General features: G+C 43.0%; 1 protein-coding gene across 1 annotated transcript; it reads left to right on the top strand.

Moving 5' to 3' along the window:
• Window positions 1-4861: 4861 nt before the first annotated feature.
• On the top strand, window positions 4862-23264 carry NCR3 (natural cytotoxicity triggering receptor 3). Its single transcript, XM_063428105.1, has 6 exons — window positions 4862-4940; window positions 18124-18477; window positions 19367-19480; window positions 20330-20351; window positions 20448-20482; window positions 23239-23264. Exons 1-6 carry the CDS (start codon window positions 4898-4900, stop codon window positions 23262-23264), a joined length of 594 nt encoding a protein of 197 aa, XP_063284175.1. The 5' UTR covers window positions 4862-4897.
• The last annotated feature ends 211 nt before the right edge of the window (window positions 23265-23475 follow it).

Raw genomic sequence — 23475 nt, forward strand, 5'->3', positions numbered from 1 at the left:
TTGGGAAGGCTCAGCAGGACAGTAAGGTGACAGACCCAGATCCAGACCCCTTCCGCTGGGAAGATATTGTAGAGATTTACTGGGAAGAACCCCAGGTGGCCTGTAGAGATGGGACCGAGGTCTCTCCACCGGCCCTGCAGGGAATTGGGAGCCCAGTCTCCATTCCCCAGCGGCAGGCTGAGTTACAGGGGGCAGAGGTAGTTGGTCCCACCCCCCAGCAGCAGAGTGATATGCCGGGAAGGCAGTGTGAAGTGCAGGGAGAGGAGAGCAGCGTCCTCCCTCCCCAGCGGCAGGCTGAGTTACAGGGGGCAGAGGTAGTTGGTCCTACCCCCCAGCAGCAGAGTGATATGCCGGGAAGGCAGTGTGAAGTGCAGGGAGAGGAGAGCAGCGTCCTCCCTCCCCAGCGGCAGGCTGAGTTACCGGGGGCAGAGGTAGTTGGTCCTACCCCCCAGCAGCAGAGTGATATGCCGGGAAGGCAGTGTGAAATGCAGGGAGAGGAGAGCAGCGTCCTCCCTCCCCAGCGGCAGGCTGAGTTACAGGGGGCAGAGGTAGTTGGTCCTACCCCCCAGCAGCAGCATGATTTTTTGGGAATTGGGAGCCCAGTCTCCATTCCCCAGCGGCAGTGTGAAGTAGAGAAATGGCTCTTAATGATGGAATCATTACTCAGAATGAATACAAGTACATTATGCCAGCTAGGAAACCAAGAGTGGCTACCTTCTATTGTCTCCCAAAAGTACACAAAAACTAAAAAGACCCCTGGGAAGACCAATTGTGTCTGGTAATTACAGCCTAACCGAAGGGGCCGGTAGGTTCTTTGACAAACTACTACAACCACTTGTATGTCAATTGGACTTGTATCTTCGAGATACAAAGCAAACCTTGTTAGCTCTAAAAAAAAACTATCTGCCCCTCCTTACACATCATTAGCTAGCCTTGATGTAGTAGCTCTCTACAACAACCTCCCTCATGAAAAAGGTTTAATGGGATGTGCACATTTCTTGGTATAAACAGACAGTTTCAGTATCACAGAACATAATTTCATTTTATCACTCCTAAAATTTGTACTAACCCACAACTATTTTACATTCAATGGTAAATATTACCCCCAACTCTCAGGAACAGCCATGGGGTCGTCTTGTGCACCGAGTTATACCAACCTCTTCCTTGGATGGTTTGAGGAGGCTATAGTGCACGTTCCAGAGAATCAAACCTGTATTGACCATATTTTTAAATGGTTTAGATATATAGATGATATCTTGATTCTCTGGACTAGCCCCATGACCCTTTTTGAGCAACTAGTGGAAGGGCTTAACCATAACGATATCAATTTTAAACTCACCCAAGTTATAGATGAAAAGGAGTTGGTCTTTTTAGATCTTAAAATGTACATCCTGGAAGATGGTGAAATAACCACTAAACTTTTTAGAAAACCTACAGCCACAAATAGTCTGTTGCACTGGCACAGCTTTCACCCCTACCATCTAAAGGCAAACATCCCCTATGGCCAATATTCGCGAGCGAAAAGGAACTGCTCGAACCCATTGGACTTTGAAAAAGAAGCCAAGGACCTTAGACATAGATTTAAAAATCTGGGCTATCCCAATAGGGTTTTGAAAAAAGCTTACCAACGCGTCAAAGGGGTGGATAGGTCTGAAAGTCTACATAGACCACCAAAGAGCACTTCCACACCCACTACAAGGTTCATAGGCACCTATAATAAACATTGGGACAAAGCTCAGGAGGTCTTTCATAGAAACTGGCCAGTACTTCTATATGATCCCCTCTTGAAAAATACAATTCTACCTCATCCCTCTATGTCCTTTCGTAGGGCCAAAAACCTTGTTGATGTCCTAACACACAGCGATTTGTAACCAGAACAATACACTTCTTCCTGGCTTCAACCCACCAAAGGAATCTACAAGTGTGGGCACTGTAGAGAGTGCGCTTATATACTCCCCACTAAATCTGTGGTCAGCCAGCAAACTTCAAAAGTAATTCACATCAATGCCTTTATTAATTGTAGTACCACAAATGTCATCTACCTTATTACTTGCATTTGTGGCCTACAATATATTGGCAAGACATATACAACAATTACGCCGTAGGATTTTACAACATGTAAACTCGGTTACAAATCCGAATACAGACACTCCAGTGGCTAGACATGTAAGACAGATACATGCGGCCAACCCTGAAGTACTAAAATTCCATGCAATACAAAAGCTGTCACTTAACCATTGAAAAGGTGACATTAATATGACCCTGCTGAGAGCAGAATCACGCTGGAGTTATTACTGCAAGACCCTCTCTCCAAAAGGGTTAAATGAAGATTTTAATTTCGCTCCGTATATACATTCAGAAGTCCACTCTCTTATCCTTCACATACCAGAGGTCTTACACCTTAATATTATCTTTCATTGAGTCAGGACTGTTACCCAATATTTAATCAATGCTATGAACAACGCTGGCAAAATTATAAAATATATCCTTTGGGTTGACTGTTTAGCAGCACAACTGGGCCCCCTCTGATGATGTCAGAGGCTGGGAGGAAGTGATTGCCCCGGTCACCTCCTCCCAGCAACCACTGGGAGCCATGCAGGACGAAGAAGAGGGAGTCAGATTGGGAACTCTGACTCCCATCAGCCTAAACCACCATTGGACCCCAGGGAAAGGTATGCATGTCTATATGTGAGCGTATGTCTGTCTGTATGTGAGTGTGGGTGTATGTCTATCTGTATGTCTTGCTGTGTGTATTTGTCTGTATATGTCTGTCTGTGTGTCTGTCTATGTGTCTGTATGTGAGTGCTTGTATGTGAGTGTGTGTGTGTGTATGTCTGTCTGTGTCTGTATGTGTGTGTATGTCTGTGTGTGTATTTCTGTGTGTGTGTCTGTATGTGTGCATATGTATTTCTGTGTGTCTATGTGTGTGTATGTCTGTCTGCCTGTATGTATGTGTGTGTATGTCTGTCTGTGTGTCTGTATGTGTGTGTATGTCTGTCTGTGTGTCTGTATGTGAGTGCTTGTATGTCTGTCTGTGTGTCTGTATGTGAATGTGTATGTCTGTCTGTGTATATGTCTGTCTGTGTCTCTGTCTGTGTATGTATTTCTATGTGTGTGTCTGTATGTGTGCATATGTCTTTCTGTGTGTCTATGTGTGTGTATGTCTGTCTGCCTGTATGTCTGTGTGTGTATGTCTGTCTGTGTGTCTGTATGTGTGTGTATGTCTGTCTATATGTCTGTCTGTCTGTATGTATGTGTGTCTGTCTCTGTATATGTCTGTGTGTCTGTATGTATGTATGTGTGCCTGTATGTGTGTATGTCTGTCTGTGTCTGTATGTATGTGTCTCTGTGTGTTTGTATGTATGTATGTATATATGTGTGTGTGCCTGAATGTGTGTCTATGTGTGTGTCTACATGTGTATCTGTTTGCATGTGTGGGAGGAGGGTGGCGGGGGGGCGGGGTTGACGTACAGGTGGGGGCCCCAGGGCAATTTTCGCACAGGGCCCCGTGGTTTCTAGTTACACCTCTGGTAAGAGCATATAATTAATCAGCACATAATAATGCGAATAGATATAAAATAATACAGTATAACCTCAATGAAATGTATAGGCGTCAATATTTAACTATAATCATTCTCTAATGAAAGTTCAAGTTGGAGTGAATTCCCTCAACTTCTCCTTTCATAAATGTTTGTTTTTGTTTATTTTCATTATCAATAGGGGTTACCCCCCCAGTAACGTTAACAGCAACCTGACACACTCTCCCTATCATATACTCTATCAGAACCTTTACTGTACTTACCTGGTACCTGTCAGGATCGGGACAGGGATCCAACACGCAGAGTACAGACAGTAGAAAGGTACGTATACCGGACCTTAGAATGGCCGGACTAACGTACGGAGATAGAGAGAATGGTCAAAGGCAAGCCGAGGTCGAGGGAACGAGAAGACAGGTAAGCGAGGGACAAGCCGAGTCAAAGGGTAACAGAGATAAGCAGAGTAATACAAACAAGCCGGGTCGGAACCAAAAGGATAACTGGAATACAAGAGCACTGAGTGACTAGACAGGCTAGAACCACGACAGGGCAATGAGCAAATGGAAGAAGCACTGTTAAATACCCTGGCTCAGGAGAGTAGACACGCCTCCGACGAGTCCTGATTAGTTTCCAGACAATTGAGTGACAGGTCGGTCCGGGTTGGCGTCATGACGTCGACTGCTGGGCGTCGTGTTACAAAAGGAAGTGGATCCCTCGCGGCCGGCGTGTAAATGACCGGAAGGACCGCGAGGGACGGAGGAAACAGCCCTTCTGGACGGATACACTTCTAAGTCTCTACCTCTCTCAGAGAGGTACCCTGACAGTACCCATGCCAATATTCCTCAGCGTTGGGTCGATGCTCCACCCACTCCGAAGATCAAAAGTTGTCTACCCACCAGGAAGTGCCTCTAGTGGTTGTCTGATTGACAACCACTAGAGGCAGTCTTAATCCTGCAAGGTAATTATTGTGGTATCTCAGAAACTGCAATGATTACCATTGCAGGGTTAAGAGGAGAGGAACACTGCATCCAGACCACTTCAATGAGCTAAAGTGGTCTGGGTGCCTATAGTGACCCTTTAAGCATATCAAAATCAAAGCTAAGAAGAGCTTTTCTCTGGCCCATCTTTTGATTATTTGTATATGCACTTTAATTTAGGTTATATTTAGTTCTCCAATATTCTTCAGAAAGCAGAAGTTTCTGTATTTCTTATTACTGGTACTCTGTTAATAAATCTAAACTCTAACTTCTGCCATGGGGTTTCTGTTCCCCTGCTCCTTATAACATGTGGAAGTAGAGTGCAGACCCACTCATGAGATGGTCATCTGTTTTTTCCTTCAATTATATAATTGCAGTAACATTATGGAAGGCATAAGACTGTTGGTTATACTGGGGGCACTGCAAGGTAAGTATGTTGTATTAAAATAAATTAAAAGTTTAATTGTATTCTTACTTTTGTTGGTAAAGGCTAATCTAACAATGAGTTAAAATATTTAGGCAAAAAATGAAAGGTGACTTTTGAGCATGATTTTGATTTTGGGTGAATGTCAGAGCATTCAGCGAAAACATTGATGTGGCTTGCAATGTGCCATGCACAGCGAAACTTGATACTGTAGAAGGTGTGGCAATGTGGTAAGGTGGATTTCAAATCTGAACAGCCCTACCAAATGTTCATAGGGAATGCAAATTGAAGGCTCAGTTCACTATGATTAATATTATCTTTCTATCATAATAGACTATTATTGGTATAAATGCCTTTCATAGCAAGTGTGAAGATTTGAAGGCAAGTCCATGTTAAGTTGCTTAAAACAACAAATGTTAAATATATGTACTATATTGCTTAAACTATTTTAATTTCTTCCATTTACCATGCAACTGCAAAAAGGAACTTCCGATGTGAGTTTTCACTAAATCAGTGGTTTCTAAACTTCTTTGATTGTGACTCAAATTAAATGCATGGAATAAGCTTGGTGATTTATTCTTTAATATTTAATGACCTCAATGACCCATTCTTCAACTGTTATCTGGTATATGTAAAATAATTTGGCAAAACCTGTTCATTAGTGTTTACACATTTTTTCTCTCAGAAGAGAGAAGGTAGTACTATGTATACAGTTCAATCTTTATGAAAGTGTGGAGAGGGTCTGCTTGTCATGTAGTATGTGTGTGGATAGTGACTGTTTGGCATCTAATATTTGAATAGTGGTTATTTGTCACATAGTGTGTGTGCTGATAGGTGCTTTTTATAAGGTTGTGCGTGTGAAAAGGGGCTGCTTGTCATGTAGTGTGTGTGCTGATAGAAGCTGTTTGTCGTGTAATGTGTGGGTAGAGGCTGTTTGTCATGTAGTGTGTGGATATGGGCTGTTTGTCATGTCGTGTGTGCACATGTGTGGGTAGAGTCTGTTTGTCATGTAGAGTGATTGTGGAGAGGGGCTTTTTGTTATGTTATGTGAGTGGATAAGGACTGTTTGTCATGTAGCATGTGTGTGGAGAGGGGCTGTTTGTCATGTAGTATGTGTTTTTGTGGTTAGTGGCTGTTTGCCATGTAGTGTGTGGATAGGGCCTGTTTTTCATTAAGTGTTTTGTGGAGAGTGGTTGTCATGTAGTAAGTGTGGATAGTGGCTGTTTGTCATCAAATATTTGTGGATAAATACTATGTGTTATGCACTGTATGGAAAGGGGTTGATGTAATGAAGCATTTGTGTAGTCATATGTGTATGGATAGGGACTGTTCTCCTTGAAATGTGTTTGGAAACATGCTGTTTGTCATGTAGAGTGAGTGTGGATAGGGTACTGATTGTCATAGAGTGTGTGGTTAGGGTCTTTTTTCATGTAATGTTTGTGTGGATAGGGGCTGTTTGTCATGTAGTGTGTGGATAAAGGCTGCTTGTCATGTGGTGTGTGTATAAAGGCTATTTTTCATGTAGTGTTTATGTGGATGGCGGATGTTTGTCACGTAGAGTTTGTGCGAACAGAGACTGTTTGCCATGTAGTGTTTGTTTGGTTGGCGGCTCTTTGTTAAGTGCGTGGAAAGGGAAAGTATAAAAAAATACTCTGAACTTAAAGGGACAGTATAGCCACCAAAACAATGTTAGCTTAATAAAGACGTTTTGGTGTATAGATCATGAATCTGCCATCGCACTACTCAATTCTCTGCCATTTAGGAGATAAATTGCTTTGTTTATGTAGCTCTAGTCACACCTCCCTACATGTAATGTGCACAGCCTTCTTAAGTACTTCCTGTAAAGTGAGATCTAATTATTACACTTATTTTATTGCACAGTCTGTTAAATTTAAAATGTGTTATCTCCTGCACTGTTCATAGCTTGCTAGACCTTTCAAGAGCAACATATATGTGGTTAAAGTTCAGTTCATAGAGCAGGAGATAAAAACAGGGCCGGACTGGGGATACAAAGCAGCCCTGGATAAAAAATTTATGCCAGCCCCATAAGTCATTGCGCCATATATTGTCGCGTGTAACATGTAAGGCTATGTCTTGCCATGACAGATGATTGAGTAATATATATATGCATGTCCCTACAGGCTTTTTAACGTAAACACTGACTTTTCAGAGAAAAGGCAATGTTTACATTGCTTCAAAGTGACACCGCTAGTGACAGTCACTCAGACGGTCACTAGAGGTGCTTCCTGTGTCAGTGCACCTACATTCAGGGCCTCCACACTCTGCAGGTGCTGAACATTCCCCATAGAGATACATTGATTCAATGAATCTCTATGAGGAGAGGCTGATTGGTGTAACGTTTTGCAGCCAATCCAATGGCAAAGCATTGGATTGGCTGAGATCATCAAGCTTGATGATCTCAGCCATAGAGGCAGGGCCAGTCGAGGGGAGACCAGCTCACTGCGTGGGGAAAAAAAAAGGTGAGTAAAAACACTATTTTTAAACACACATATACAGCATGACAGACACAGAAACACACATATACCATGACACACACCCCATGACAGAGACACACACACACACATCATACAGACAGACACCATGACACAGACAGACACACATATACCATGACACACACACCATGACACAGACAGACACACACACACACACCATACAGACAGACATGACACAGACACACACACCATGACACAGACAAACACACACACACACACACACACCATACAGACAGACACCATAACACAGACAGACACACACCCCATGACACAGACACACACACCATACAGACAGACAACATAACACAGACAGACAGAAACACACACACAAACACATTACTCCTACCTGCCAGGGGGTCGTGCAGTGCAGGAGGCCGCTGGGGCAGGTCTGCTGGCGGCCGCTGGGGCAGGTTTGCTGGGGGAGGTCTGCTGGCGGCCGCTGGGGGACTTGTACTGGCGGCCGCTGGGGCAGGTCTGCTGGCAGCCGCTGGGGCAGGTCTGCTGGGGGAGGTCTGCTGCTGGCGGCCGCTGGGGGACTTGTACTGGCGGCCGCTGGGGGAGGTCTGCTGCTGGCGGGCGCTGGGGGACTTGTACTGGCGGCCGCTGGGGGAGCTGCGCTGGCTCTGCTCTCCTGCCCTCGCGCGCTGCTGAATGAGACCGGTGCTGGAATATGACGTCATATTCCGGCACCGGTCTCATTCAGCTGCACGCTGGGAGAGCAGAGCCAGCGCAGGCACGCAGCTCCCCCAGCGGCCGCCAGTACAAGTCCCCCAGCGGCCGCCAGCAGCAGACCTCCCCCAGCAGACCTGCCCCAGCGGCCGCCAGCAGACCTGCCCCAGCGGCCGCCAGCAGACCCAGGTGTCTGCCCGGCCCCAGGTGCCGACGGCCCACCGGGAAATTTCCCGGTATCCCGGTGGGCCAGTCCGGCCCTGGATAAAAATATCTAAAGTAAGTTAATATCTGATTGAAAATGAACATTTTGTTTTCATGCAGGCTCTGCCAATCACAGCCAAGAGAGGTGTGGCTGAGGCTGCATGGACAGAAGCAAATGTGATTTCATCTAAATGGCAGAGAATTGGGCAGTGAAAATTCAGAGGCATGATCTATACACCAAAACTGTTTCATTAAACTAAAGTTGTTTTGGTGACTAAAGGTTCCCTTTAATAAGAAAAAAGTTAAGTTTGTCCCCCCTCCACACTTACCTTTATACTTGCTGATCTCTAGATGTACAGTGGGCAGAGCAGTCAATATTATTAGTGGCTGTAGCTACTAGTGTTGCTCTTTCCAGAATTAAGCATCAGAGCAATGCTGTGGTATTGTTATAAGTGACCAAATTTAGAGGTCTATACTTACTGATGGTGCAGGCCCCATGCTACCACAGAGTTCAGCATTTGAATGTACTGGCTGATCGGCCCTGGCCCATGGCCATTGCAGCCAACTAGGGATATGCCTGATCTTCCTGATGGCCAGGTTTGTAAACATGTGAACCACTTGCTGGGGGAACAGTACAGTGACAGGGAGCTAGGGATCCAGGTATCTAGGCATAAGAGGGTTCTCTTACTCTTCCTGTAATCCAGTCCTCTGTTTAGACACTATATGTATCCGACATACATATCTAGAACTGACAGGTGAAGGAAAAGGCAAAACATTGAGGCAGTAAATAAAAATGTATTCATTGGTGAATGTAAGCCCAAATTGTGTACCATGTCCAGTACACTTTAACAATTGATTTCTTGAAAGAAGCTCTGCCATAAGAGAAGCCTAAACCACAGTGGCATTGTGTTTGTCATTGTTTTGCTATTATTTCCATGCAGCTGTTTATTCAGCCAGCAAATAACTAGAAAAAAAGTGTAACTATAAAAACATTTCAAGGGTCCCATACAATATTACCTTAATTCCCAGTGGTTGTAAACATGCTTTGGAACTCTCTGGGTTCTAAAGGGAGCATTCAGTTTGAATGTTTATGTAACGGACACCTTCCGTTGACGGATGCTCCTAGCGCGTCCTGAGGACTCCAAGCACTGCAGACGACACCACAACCACCGCAGACTCCACAACCGCCGTAGCTTAACTGGAGCTGCACCGTTTTCCTTCCACCCTGTATGAACCTCCAGCATTCAGGACCATGTGGGAAAGACCTCTCCTCCAAGGAGAGCGTAACAGGATCAAGCTCTCAAAAAAGCTAAGTTATTAAAGCTCAAGGGAATATGCAGCGCACAGCAATCCCCATTGTGAATATAGCTGTACCCTCCAAGCACGAGACAAGACTACGTGTTGAGGGTCAAGAAGAATTCTGGTTTAATGGCACACACTCTGCTTTTATGCAATTCTCCCCTGCAAGGGAGATGCCCACATACAATTATACATTACCCAATCACACAATGGTTACATCCCACAGATTCCCTCCCCTTCGTCTGAGAGGTAACCAATTATACGTACAGTTTAAACATACTTTTTACCCAACTTTCATAACTCTAAAACCATACATCCAATATTAATAACAGTTACATATTATTAATCAGCACATTCCAAATACAAACATACCCAAAATCATTCAAATCTGTTCAGCCGTTCGGGAGATAGGTATAAGTCCTTTATGACCGACCGCAAGCACATTTTCATGCCCAAAACAGTTCCATGGATTTGGGCTGTGTGGTCGGTCTATTTTGCACCGAGAAAATGACTAAGTCCCATTTGAACGAGCATTCGAATCTTCGAACAGGACTAATTCTCCAGCCGCGGTGTCGAAGAAGGTACGGGGCAGCGGTGTTCGTGCAATTGGGTAGCCGCAAACAGTTCCATAGATTTGGCTGCACACACCGCTGACCGCGTTCGAATAAGTTAAAATGGTCGCCGCCACGTGTTCGTTTGTCAAATGGCAGCCACTTCGACGACTTCGGCACTTCGACTGCATTCGAAGTGCCAGTTTAAAAGTAGTAACCCTGCTCCAAAGCATTTAAAGGGCCAGGAACAGCATTCAAAAATCCATTATGCCCAAATGTAATTCTTAAAGGGCAATACATCCCAGGGCCATAGTCGCAGGGCAGGAGGCTAGCGATCAGTCCTCTCCAATGCCCAGTGGCAATGGCAGTTTGTCACAGTTTACCTTACTGGGCAGCTCTTTAAGGCTGCCATGTCACTTTTGGGGTCTTTGTAAATAAATAGTGGCAATGGAGAGGGAATTGGAAGGTAGACATATTCATCTTAATCATTATCTTCTCAACAGCTTCTTACTAGAGCTTTTGGCTCTTTTCACACTTTTCACACGTGTGCGTTTCAGGGCCTGCCCAGTGCCACCACTCACTCACTGGTGTCACAATAGCTTGCATTTAAAAAAAACAAAAAACTTTTTTGACTGTAATATAATAGCAGTCAGTTTCCTTCACACGTGTGTGTTTCAGGGCCTGCCCAGTGCCACCACTCACTCACTGGTGTCACAATAGCTTGCATTTAAAAAAACCAAAAAAACTTTTTTGACTGTAATATAAGAGCAGTCAGTTTCGTTCATGCGTGTGCATTTCAGGGCCTGCCCAGTGCCACCACTCACTCACTGGTGTCACAATAGCTTGCATTTAAAAAAACAAAACTTTTTTGACTGTAATATAATAGCAGTCAGTTTCCTTCACACGTGTGCGTTTCAGGGCCTGCCCAGTGCCACCACTCACTCACTGGTGTCACAATAGCTTGCATTTAAAAAAAACAAAACTTTTTTGACTGTAATATAATAGCAGTCAGTTTCCTTCACACGTGTGCGTTTCAGGGCCTGCCCAGTGCCACCATTCACTCACTGATGTCACAACAGCTTGCATTTAAAAAAAACAAAACTTTTTGGACTGTAATATAATAGCAGTCAGTTTCCTTCACACGTGTGTGTTTCAGGGCCTGCCCAGTGCCACCACTCACTCACTCACTGGTGTCACAACAGCTTGCATTTAAAAAAAACAAAAAACTTTTTTGACTGTAATTTAATAGCAGTCAGTTTCCTTCACACGTGTGCGTTTCAGGGCCTTCCCAGTGCCACCACTCACTCACTGGTGTCACAATAGCTTGCATTTAAAAAAACAACACTTTTTTGACTGTAATATAATAGCAGTCAGATTCCTTCACACGTGTGCATTTCAGGGCCTGCCCAGTGCCACCATTCACTCACTGATGTCACAATAGCTTGCATTTAAAAAAACCAAAAAAACTTTTTTGACTGTAATATAAGAGCAGTTAGTTTCCTTCATGCGTGTGCGTTTCAGGGCCTGCCCAGTGCCACCACGCACTCACTGGTGTCACAATAGCTTGCATTTAAAAAAAACAAAACTTTTTTGACTGTAATATAATAGCAGTCAGTTTCCTTCACACGTGTGCGTTTCAGGGCCTGCCCAGTGCCACCATTCACTCACTGATGTCACAACAGCTTGCATTTAAAAAAAAACAAAAAACTTTTTGGACTGTAATATAATAGCAGTCAGTTTCCTTCACACGTGTGCGTTTCAGGGCCTGTACATTGCCACCACTCACTCACTGGTGTCACAATAGCTTGCAGTTAAAAAAAGCAAAACTTTTTTGACTGTAATATAATAGCAGCCAGTTTCCTGCACACGTGTGCGTTTCAGGGCCTGCCCAGTGCCACCACTCACTCACTGGTGTCACAATAGCTTGCATTTAAATAAAACAACACGTTTTTGACTGTAATATAATAGCAGTCAGTTTCCTTCACACGTGTGCGTTTCAGGGCCTGCACATTGCCACCACTCACTCACTGGTGTCACAATAGCTTGCAGTTAAAAAAAGCAAAAAACTTTTTTGACTGTAATTTAATAGCAGTCAGTTTCCTTCACACGTGTGCGTTTCAGGGCCTTCCCAGTGCCACCACTCACTCACTGGTGTCACAATAGCTTGCATTTAAAAAAACAACACTTTTTGACTGTACTATAATAGCAGTCAGTTTCCTTCACACGTGTGTGTTTCAGGGCCTGCCCAGTGCCACCACTCACTCACTGGTGTCACAATAGCTTGCATTTAAAAAAACCCAAAAAACTTTTTTGACTGTAATATAAGAGCAGTCAGTTTCCTTCATGCGTGTGCGTTTCAGGGCCTGCCCAGTGCCACCACTCACTCACTGGTGTCACAACAGCTTGCATTTAAAAAAAAACAAAAAAAACTTTTTGGACTGTAATATAATAGCAGTCAGTTTCCTTCACACGTGTGCGTTTCAGGGCCTGTACATTGCCACCACACACTCACTGGTGTCACAATAGCTTGCAGTTAAAAAAAGCAAAACTTTTTTGACTGTAATATAATAGCAGTCGGTTTCCTTCATGAGTGTGCGTTTCAGGGCCTGCCCAGTGCCACCACTCACTTACTGGTGTCACAATAGCTTGTATTTAAAAAAACAAAAACTTTTTTGACTGTAATATAATAGCAGTCAGTTTCCTTCACACGTGTGCGTTTCAGGGCCTGCACATTGCCACCACTCACTCACTGGTGTCACAATAGCTTGCAGTTAAAAAAAGCAAAACTTTTTTGACTGTAATATAATAGCAGTCAGTTTCCTTCATGCGTGTGCGTTTCAGGGCCTGCCCAGTGCCACCACTCACTCACTGGTGTCACAATAGCTTGCATTTAAAAAACAAACAAAACTTTTTTGACTGTAATATAATAGCAGTCAGTTTCCTTCACGCGTGTGCGTTTCAGGGCCTGCCCAGTGCCACCACTAACTCACTGGTGTCACAATAGCTTGCAGTTAAAAAACAAACAAAACTTTTTTGACTGTAATATAATAGCAGTCAGTTTCTTTCACGCGTGTGCGTTTCAGGGCCTGCCAGGGCACAGTGTCATACCAGTGCAACTCATATCTGGTGTAACAGTAGTGTACATTTAAAAAAAAAAACTAGAAATTTGACTGTGAAATAATAGCAGTCAGTTTCCTTCACACGTGTGCGTTTCAGGGCCTGCCACGGCACAGTGTCACACCAGTGCAACTCATATCTGGTGTAACAGTAGTGTACATTTAAAAAAAAAATACAATTTTGACTGTAATAGATTGAATAGCAGTTAGTTGTCTGCAAGCGTGTGTGTCAGGCCTACAGCATCTTCTCTGCCAACTTCTGCCAGTGCACAGTGCCACTCATATCTGTTGTCACAGTAGCTTGCACGCTAGTACCACTAATCAAAAAAATGAAAGGCAGAGGCAGGCCACCCCGCAGGGGCCATCATGGTCGTGGTGCTGTGATTCCCTTTGGCCCTAGAATAATGCCCAGTGTTCAGAGGCCACGTACCCTGAACTCGAAAAGTTCTGAGGACATAGTTGACTGGCTAACACAGGACACCCAATCTTCTACAGCTTCCGCTCGGAACCTTGACGCACCATCCTCCTCCAGCTTAGCTTCGGGCACCTCTCACGTTACCACTCGCCCGCCTGCCGCCACCACCAACACTAGCACCACAGCCGCTTCACTTGGTATGTCAGAGGAGTTATTTACACATCAGTTGGTAGAAATGAGTGATGCGCAAGCATTATTGCCAGAGGATGTAGATAATAGGGATATGTCTCAGTCAGGCAGCGTTACACACATGGATGTACGGTGTGATGATGATGCCGTCATTGCAGAGTTCAGCAGTGTGGCATTTTTTTTGTGTGTCTGCCTCTGACAACAGCAATGCCATTTGCAACCTGTGGCAAAAGAAACTGAGTCGTGGGAAGTCCAACACCCACCTAGGTACAACTGCTTTGAGGAGGCACATGATCGCACATCACAAACGCCTATGGGATCAACACATGAGTACAAGCAGCACACAAACTCAAAGCCGCCATCCTCCTCCTGGTCCAGCATCTTCAGCCACGTCAACCACTGCTGTCCTCCTTGCTCCCTCTCAACCATCCGCCACTCCGTCTCTCGCCTTGAGCAGTTCCTGCTCATCTGCCCACAATCAGGTGTCTGTCAAGGACATGTTTAAGCGTAAGAAGCCAATGTCACAAAGTCACCCCCTTGCCTGGCGTCTGACAGCTGGCTTGACTGAACTCTTAGCCCGCCAGCTTTTACCATGCAAGCTGGTGGAGTCTGAGGCGTTCAAATTTTTTTTAGCTATTGGGACACCGCAGTGGAAGGTACCCGGCCGAAATTTCTTTGCACAAAAGGCAATCCCCAACCTGTACTCGATTGTGCAAAAGGAAGTAATGGCATGTCTGGCACACAGTGTTGGGGCAAGGGTCCATCTGACCACTGATACCTGTTCTGCAAAGCATGGTCAGGGCAGGTATATCACCTACACTGCGCATTGGGTAAACCTGCTGATGGCTGCCAAGCATGGAATGCGTGGCTCTGCAGAGGAGTTGGTAACACCGCCACAACTTGCAGGCAGGCTTGCTGCCACCTCCTCTACTCCTCCTACTCCATCCTCTTCCATAACCTCCTTGGCTGAGTCCTCTTCTGCTGCTGTGTTTTGCTCCACATCAACGGCACCTCCCCCAGCTCCCCAGGTACTATTCCACATCCCGGATACGACAGTGTCACGCCCTCTTGGGGTTGACTTGCCTGAAAGCAGAGAGTCACACCGGACCAGCACTCCTGTCCGCCCTGAACGCACAGGTGGATCAGTGGCTGACTCCGCACCAACTGGAGATCGGCAAAGTGGTTTGTGACAACGGAAGAAATTTGTTGGCGGCATTGAATTTGGGCAAGTTGACACATGTGCCGTGCATGGCACATGTGTGTAATCTGATCGTACAACGCTTTGTGCTTAAGTACCCAGGCTTACAGGACGTCCTGAAGCAGGCCAGGAAGGTGTGTGGCCATTTCAGGTGTTCCTACACGGCCATGGCGCACTTTTCAGATATCCAGCGGCGAAACAACATGCCAGTGAGGCGCTTGATTTGCGACACAGCCCGACACGTTGGAATTCAACACTCCTAATGTTTGACCGCCTGCTCCAACAAGAAAAAGCCGTTAACGAGTATTTGTATGACCGGGGTGCTAGGACATCCTCTGCGGAGCTGGGAATTTTTTTGCCACGTTACTGGACGCTCATGCGCAATGCCTGTAGGCTCATGTGTCCTTTTGAGGAGGTGACAAAACTAGTCAGTCGCACCGAAGGCACCATCAGCGACATCATACCATTTGTTTTCTTCCTGGAGCGTGCCCTGCGAAGAGTGCTGGATAAGGCCGTAGATGAGCGTGATGATGAAGAGGAAGAGTTGTGGTCACCATGACCACCAGAAACAGCCTTATCACCATCGCTTGCTGGACCTGCGGCAACGCTGGAAGAGGATTGTGAGGAAGAGGAGTCAGAGGAGGAATGTGGCTTTGAGGAGGAGGAGGAAGACCAACCACAACAGGCATCCCAGGGTGCCCGTTGTCACCTATCTGGTACCCGTGGTGTTGTACGTGGCTGGGGGGAAGAACATACCTTCAGTGAGATCACTGAGGACGAGGAACGTGACATGAGTAGCTCGGCATCCAACTTTGTGCAAATGGGGTCTTTCATGCTGTCGTGACTGTTGAGGGACCCTCGTATAAAAAGGCTGAAGGAGAACGACCTGTACTGGGTGTTCATGCTACTAGACCCCCGGTATAAGCAGAAAGTACCTGAAATGTTACCGAATTACCGCAAGTTGGAAAGCATGCAGCAGTTCCAAAATCAATTAAAAAGTATGCTTTACACAGCGTATAAGGGTGATGTCACAGCACAAAGGGAATCTAACAGGGGAAGAGGTGAAAGTAATCTTCCTCCTTCCACGACTACGCCGGCAAGGACAGGACGCTTTACAGACGTGTTGTTGATGGAGGACATGCAGAGCTTTTTAAGTCCTACGCATCGCCACAGCCCTTCGGGGTCCACCCTCAGAGAACGACTTGACCGACAGGTACCAGACTACCTTGCCTTAACTGCAGATATCGATACTCTGAGAAGCAATGAACCCCTTGACTACTGGGTGTGCAGGCTTGACCTGTGGCCTGAGCTATCCCAATTTGCGATAGAACTTCTGGCCTGCCCCGCTTCAAGTGTCCTGTCAGAAAGGACCTTCAGTGCAGCAGGAGGTATTGTCACTGAGAAGAGAAGTCGCCTAGGTCAAAAAAGTCTAGATTATCTCACCTTTATTAAGATGAATGAGAGATGGATCCCGAAGGGACTGACAGTTGGCGATACATTCGACTAAAAGAGGCCTGATGAGGGGGACTACTTAACACACCACTCCTATCTGGTGGCACATTAGATTACACGTGCAGTGCCCCAAATTTGCCCACAGCAGGCGTCCCAAGGGGCTTGTTGTCACCTTTCGGGGACCCTTGGTGTTGTACGTGGCTGGATGGAGGAAGAGACCTTCAATGACATCAGTGAGGCCAAGGAACGGGACATGGCTAGCTTGGTATCCAACCTTGTGCAAATGGGGAGTTTGCGGTTGTGCAAATGGACTGTTTGCGGTTGTTTGCGGTGCGTTAAATTGGGAGTTTGGTCTGTCACTGTGAAGCGGGCGTAACCCTTACACTACCTGATCGATACAACATCATACCTGATGTTTTAAAGCACGTTATTCCAAACAATTTAGGAATGTTAGGTGATTTATGCCCTTTATGGATTAAAACCAGACTCTGCATCAACTATGTAATTTTCCATGGGAGTTTTGCCATGGACCCCCCTCCGGCATGCCACAGTCCAGGTGTTAGTCCCCTTGAAACAACTTTTCCATCACTATTGTGGCCAGAAAGAGTCCCTGTGGGTTTTAAAATTCGCCTGCCCATTGAAGTCTATGGCGGTTCGCCCGGTTCGCCCATTCGCGAACATTTGCGGAAGTTCGCGTTCGGCGTTCGCGAACCGAAAATGTTATGTTCGCGACATCACTAATGAACAATAATCACTATAGCCCTTGTCCTGTTTAGTAGATTGGCCTAGGGACAACTACTTCCCGTTCCCAAATGAGCCCTTTCATGGACAGAATAACTGAATAACTATCTTTTTTCTCATATACTAAGGGCTGTCCTTATTTAATGGATCGTGGTACGGTTCTAACAGGAAAACTAACAGTGACAGTGTCAATTGGAATCATGGCTTGACTGTGTATTTCTTATAATTCAGTGCCATATTACATGGTACCCAGGGGGTGGGAGGGAGGGGGGGTTAATTTGGCCCCTCTCCCAGTGCACAGTCATAATTACACACTTAATTTCTATTTTAATACATACTAATAAAGAATATATTTTTTAACACTAAGGTCCACCTGACCACCGTGTTTGTACCTTGACAGGGATATCTGGAGTGAAACCAGGGGGTAATGTTGGTATTAGTCTCTGTGCACTGATTTCTCAGTTTCCTGATGCTCTGAACTGTTGCCGGGCTGGGATTATGTCATGTACAACTGAGAATAACGGTCCCCGCACCTCTCTCTGTGCCAGCACCACAAGTACAGGCACAGAGCATAAAAATGTTGAGCACCACACTGCGAGCAATGTTCCATTAGGCCGTTGCCTAATCTGGAATGGGGGTGTGTGCTCTGCATCCCCTGCAGCCTTTCACCACCCACTGCAGCCCTCTTAGTACAACACTGAATATTGTTACATGTTTTTAGAAAACATATACTTTCTAATAATAATACTATTACTGATACTATTAACTCATTTCCTGCACTGTAATTACATATGGAGAGGTTATCTGCAAATTTCCTGACTTTTTTTTGTGTGTCTTAGGTTTACATTCACAGGTTATCCATGTATTCCAGATTCCTTCTATGAGCACCACGGCGGGCAGCATAGTGGTCCTGGAATGTACCTACACCATCACTAACTTGAACGAATCAACTAATGGCTGGTTCACATGGTACAGACATAAACTGCATGGGGACGTGGTTGCAAACACTGCAGAATTTTTCAAGGGCAGAGTTTCCAGAGTGCAAGCAGAAGATTTTCTTAACAAGAAGTTAGCGAATATCGTCCTTCATAGAGTTGAGATGTCAGATACTGGAGTTTATATATGTGAAGTATCATTGCTTCAGAGTCAGGTGATATCAGGACATGGACATGGGACATTCCTCCATGTGACAGGTGAAATGATAATTTCTATGCAAACAAAATAATAATTATTAAAAAAACAACAATATAAAATCAACTACCACTTTCCTTAAAATATGTATTAAAGAAATAAATAGGAATTTAATAAAATATTAAGACCAAAATAGAAACATTTTCCGAGTCAGCTTTTAGTTTAGCTATTCAGGCCTTCAATTTTAATCCACTTTGCTAACTGACAATTTTCACTTTAGTGAAGAACCCTGTATGTGTGATTATTTGTTGTCCATTGTGTATACCTGTGGGTATGTCTGTGAGTGTGTGTCCAGAGCAGGGGTAGGCAACCTTCGGAACTCCAGATGTTGTGGACTACATTTCCTATGGGGGGAGATGTATTCAATAGCATCTGTAATGCTGAAGGTCGTCTGTCCAGCAGAGGTGTATGTTACTAGCGAATGTACAGTTTTTTTTATGACAGTGAGCAGTCACTGGGTGAATGCTGTTTTGCAGACATGCCCCTACGTATGGCGTGGTGAGTGGAGGCATAGTGGGATTAATGTTTTTCTGAAATACGGCAAACAAATGAAAATTTGTACACACTTTTAGACGATCTGAATAGACATGTGTACACATTTCAGACTGACTACAGATCGAAAAGAAAGAACAAATGATGGATTGAAAATTATTTCCAAGCATATGTCTAGTCTAGTGGCCTGGAAAAATATGTCAAAATAAAGTTCAGTAGAACACAAACAATTCATACATTCTCTGATGTGTTAGGAACCTAGCAGTAGTGTCTCTGTTGTACTGATGTATCTCATTTGAAAGTGATACTGTCGATCCTTTGCTCTCATTCAAATTATGTTAACTGACAGAAATAATTTTCGGTATAGTTTAGGATCCCTGATCACTTTTTCTCTTTCAGAAGCCAAAGAGATAACGGTTAAACAAAACGAACTTGTCATCCCTCTCAGCGTTGTAGGTGGAACCCTCATCTTATTAAGTTTAGCTGCCTTTTATTTGATCTGCATTAGAAAAGGTGTGTAACTGAAATTCTAGCAATTCTGATTAATAAAGCATAGCCCATTCTAAAGAGGTTCCATGGGTGAACATATTTTGAGGGCCTTGTTTAAACAGTTTTCCAGTCGAAAGAAAGTGGTGTATCAATGCACTAAAGCAAAACTACCAGTATTAGAAACAAAGCAGGCAACAATAAAAAGTATTAGTAGTACTACCAATATAAGAGCAAAAAAATAAGAACGATAAGAAAAAAATGATTGATGGTTGGGGGACAGCTGCTAAATGTTCATTTTATTCATGGATCATGTGAGAAGTGACCAGAGAGGGGAAGAAAAAGAAGTACAATAAATCCATATTTATATATTATATATTTAACAAATATATAATATTGGTATATAAATATATAAGAATTTCTTTACTCCTTCTCTTTTTCCTTCTGTTGGTTACTTCTGCTCACTTGATCAACCAAATGTAAAAAAAAAAAAGTGCCTATAATATTTATATTGTAATATATATATATATATATATATATATATATATTTTGCATTATACTTGTCCACCCTTTTCGTTCATCTAAATTGATTTTCCCAAAACGATCACATGTACGAAATTTGTCCGAACTGAAAAAGCAAAATTGACGAATCCAGTATTGACTGAAACAAACCAACAGACTTTTTCTGCTGTGCATAAGTCTAGTTTTCAGTTCACTGCATTTTAGTGTTTAGTGGGTAAAACCTTCTGTCTAATTTACCCAAACGAAAATCAGCTAAGTTTTTAGTTATGATTTAGATGATTTTAAGTTGCAGTGATTGATTTCCTACATTTAGCTAAATTTACTAATCTTATCTATAATTTCTCTTTACCATAGCCTCTGCATCCACTAAAAAAGAGTAAGTTCTACGTTGTTCCCAATAGTTTTTCTCTAATCTCTGCAAATTTCAATGATTTTTATTTTTTATATCCCTTGTTTTTATGTTTCTCTGCAGGAGTTCAAATGCCTGTGTTGAATTTAAAACTCAAGGTAATAATAATTATCTATAATTTTAATGTACAATAGTGTATAGCCAAATGTGCAGTAGTCGGCTAGTAATTGATTTTTTTGAGAAATATTTCTTCATTTAGCTAATGAATAACCCTGACTGTCTCTATTTGCTACTGAGAATATATATTAAAGTTTGACATGCCAGGAATTCAAAGTGAATTTCAAATTTTGGCGAAAATATCTGAATTGAAAATATTGTCCAAGTCAGCTCTTAGTTTGGCTATTATGGTCTAAAATATAAAATCAACTAAATTATAATTGAATTACCGACATTTAACATAAAGAAAACCATAATATTGAAATGGCAAAATGTATTTTATTGTTATATAGTTAAATAGTTGTCTAGACCAGGATTCTACAAACTCTTACCCTCCAGATGTTGCCACACTACAACTCCCATAATTATTTGCATGAAAAAGATAGCTAGAGAATCAATGGAGTTGTAGTTCTGCAACATCTGGAGGCCCATAGTTTGTCTAGATTGAAAAAAGACTAAAGTTAAATAGAGCTTTATTGTTGTATGTCCAAGCAATGCAGAAGAGAAACTTATAGCCAGTCAGGCCACCATGTAGGTCCAAAAGTGGTGACTTTTCATGACAATTGGGAAACACTTAGGATCAGGATGTGTGGCCTGCAAGGGAATGTAAAATACATATATATGAATGACTAAATCTTTAGTTAATCTCAACCAGCTCCCCCGCAACATGACACACTCCCAGCTGTGTAAAGTTACCAATCTCTGGCCACACATAGGTACGTCAAGCTCATTTATTGATTTACCACCACAAAATTAGTAAACACTAGAGAAGGGATGGGCAACATTTGGCAATCAGTTACTGTGGACTACATATCTCTTGATCCTTTACCAGCGCTATGGCTGTAAGAGCATTATGGTAGATTAGTCCATGACATTGGGAGTGCTGAAGGTTTTCTAACTCTGCCCTAGACTAATAACGTCTATAGAATCTTATAGTTAAATGGATTGAGTGCACTAGGCTGGATTAATAGGCAGGATCCACTTTGATTAGTTTAGACTGATATGTCTGACAATTTAGCAAACTTATTTTCAATTTGCTCTTTATTGAATAAACCTGTTAGCGACTATGTTTGATAATCTGCTGTAGCAGTACATGGAATTCCATACCACTAACTGTATAATAATGAAAGTTATGACTATATCAAGACACAAGACCACAGGAGAAGGTATTCCTTTAGTGCAGGCTTCTTCAAACTCTGGTCCTTTAGATGTTGTTGAACTACATCTCCTATGATTCTCTGGCTGTATATTTCATTCAAAGAATCATGGGAGTTGTATTTCAGCAACATATGCAGAGGGAGAGTTTGGAGAACCCTGATTAGAGATATAGAATAACTTAATAAATAATAAATATGGTATTGTCATGATTTCAAGATATACTCTTTTCTTACCAAAAAAGGATAAATATATTTAATCATTCACTGTGCAGTTAATTATTATAATATAGTTAATTAACAAAGGAATTACAAATTTAAGGTCAAAGTATTTTGGCTATACATTTACAATGTGCTGCTAAGTTCCCCAATAGGCCTTCTTTAGTGAATAACCCAAAAATTGTATTCTACTAAATGGTGTACCCCTAAACACCAAAACACATACATAAAGCATACAAGGTGTAGGTATTCAAAACGTACAACAATGTGCCACCTTCAAAGTGGAAAATACAAAACTAAAATGCAATACAAATTCCACCTCAGAGTGTGATTCTGGGGTGGTTACAAATATAAGATACATTTTAATTATACTTATCTAATAATAGACAGCTTCCCTTGGATTACTTCCCAAGTAGTAACCCCATGACAACCAATATGTATACACAAAAAATGGGATACAGCTGTAAGTATCTTGAATAAAAATAAACAATATGTAGTGTAACACAGTTTACAAAATGAATACAGTGCTACAACATAATGCACTCACGAGAGGTAAGTAGATAACTCGTTCCAAAGTGGAGGCTCCAAGCCCTTACTGGATACGTCCACTCCAAGGCAAAGAACTGGACTCCAGGTGAAAGGTGTGCTTTTAGCAGCTTTTATTCAAGTATAAAAATCCAAAGTAAAATACGTATAAAAGATAAAACAGCTGTAGGTCCTACGCCCAACAAGGCTGAAACGATCATCTAGGGTTGTGCAGAGGGAGCCAGCCTGCATTTTGAATTTGTACCACCTCTTGGGTGTTTTCAGTCTGATATGCTAATTGTTTAGATCAGGAGTGCCCAAAAAGTAGATCTCCCATAATGCTTTGCACCTAGAATGACAAGGCATCAAGTTGTAGTTTTAAAACATCTGGGGGTCTACCTTTTGGGCACCATTGTTTTAGATTCTCTCTGTAATGGCACAGGATGAGCTAAAGCCAGTACAGAACTTAATGGGGGCCCACTAAATGGCAAGCTATTTGAGCTGTTGTCGTTCTAAGCATTCTCTTGCACACTGTTTCTTTTATCCCTCCCAGGGCGTTTCTGTTATTTGTATCTTAACTTTTGGGTCAGTTGTTCCAATGTTATTATAGTGTTTTGAATGACACTTTGATTATTTACCCTATCTGTATTATACGATTGAATTTATATAAGCACAGTATTTAAGTATGCATACCAAAGCCCTCCCAGCTCATATAACCCTGTCATTCACCTCCAGCTTTGTTTACTTACACATTAGCCTTACTAATTTTGTTTCTAACATTTTGTTTCTCTCTTTTACAGCTTTTGATTCCTTTGAAGAAGTGTGAGTTTTATTTTTTCTTTCCTTACAGTATTTAGCATTTTTCTCAATTTTCCAGAATTTACTATCTATATTACCGGTACTTTTTTTTTTTTCAATAATTTGTCTCTTTAATTCTTCACAGGACTCCAGTTACCTGGAATGACTTTAAAACTCACGGTAATTTAATTAATTCAATATAAAGTCTATTCAAATGAAGTGTGCACACAGTCATAGTC

Source organism: Pelobates fuscus, chromosome 7 (assembly GCF_036172605.1).
Source record: "Pelobates fuscus isolate aPelFus1 chromosome 7, aPelFus1.pri, whole genome shotgun sequence".
NCBI lineage: Eukaryota > Metazoa > Chordata > Amphibia > Anura > Pelobatidae > Pelobates > Pelobates fuscus.

Coding starts and splice junctions, on each gene's coding strand:
- NCR3 (XM_063428105.1), top strand. CDS start 4,898: ATGGAAGGCATAAGACTGTTGGTTATACTGGGGGCACTGCAAG. Junction 19,481..20,329: donor TTTGATCTGCATTAGAAAAG/GTGTGTAACTGA, acceptor TCTTTACCATAG/CCTCTGCATCCACTAAAAAA. Junction 20,483..23,238: donor TGTTGAATTTAAAACTCAAG/GTAATAATAATT, acceptor TCTCTTTTACAG/CTTTTGATTCCTTTGAAGAA.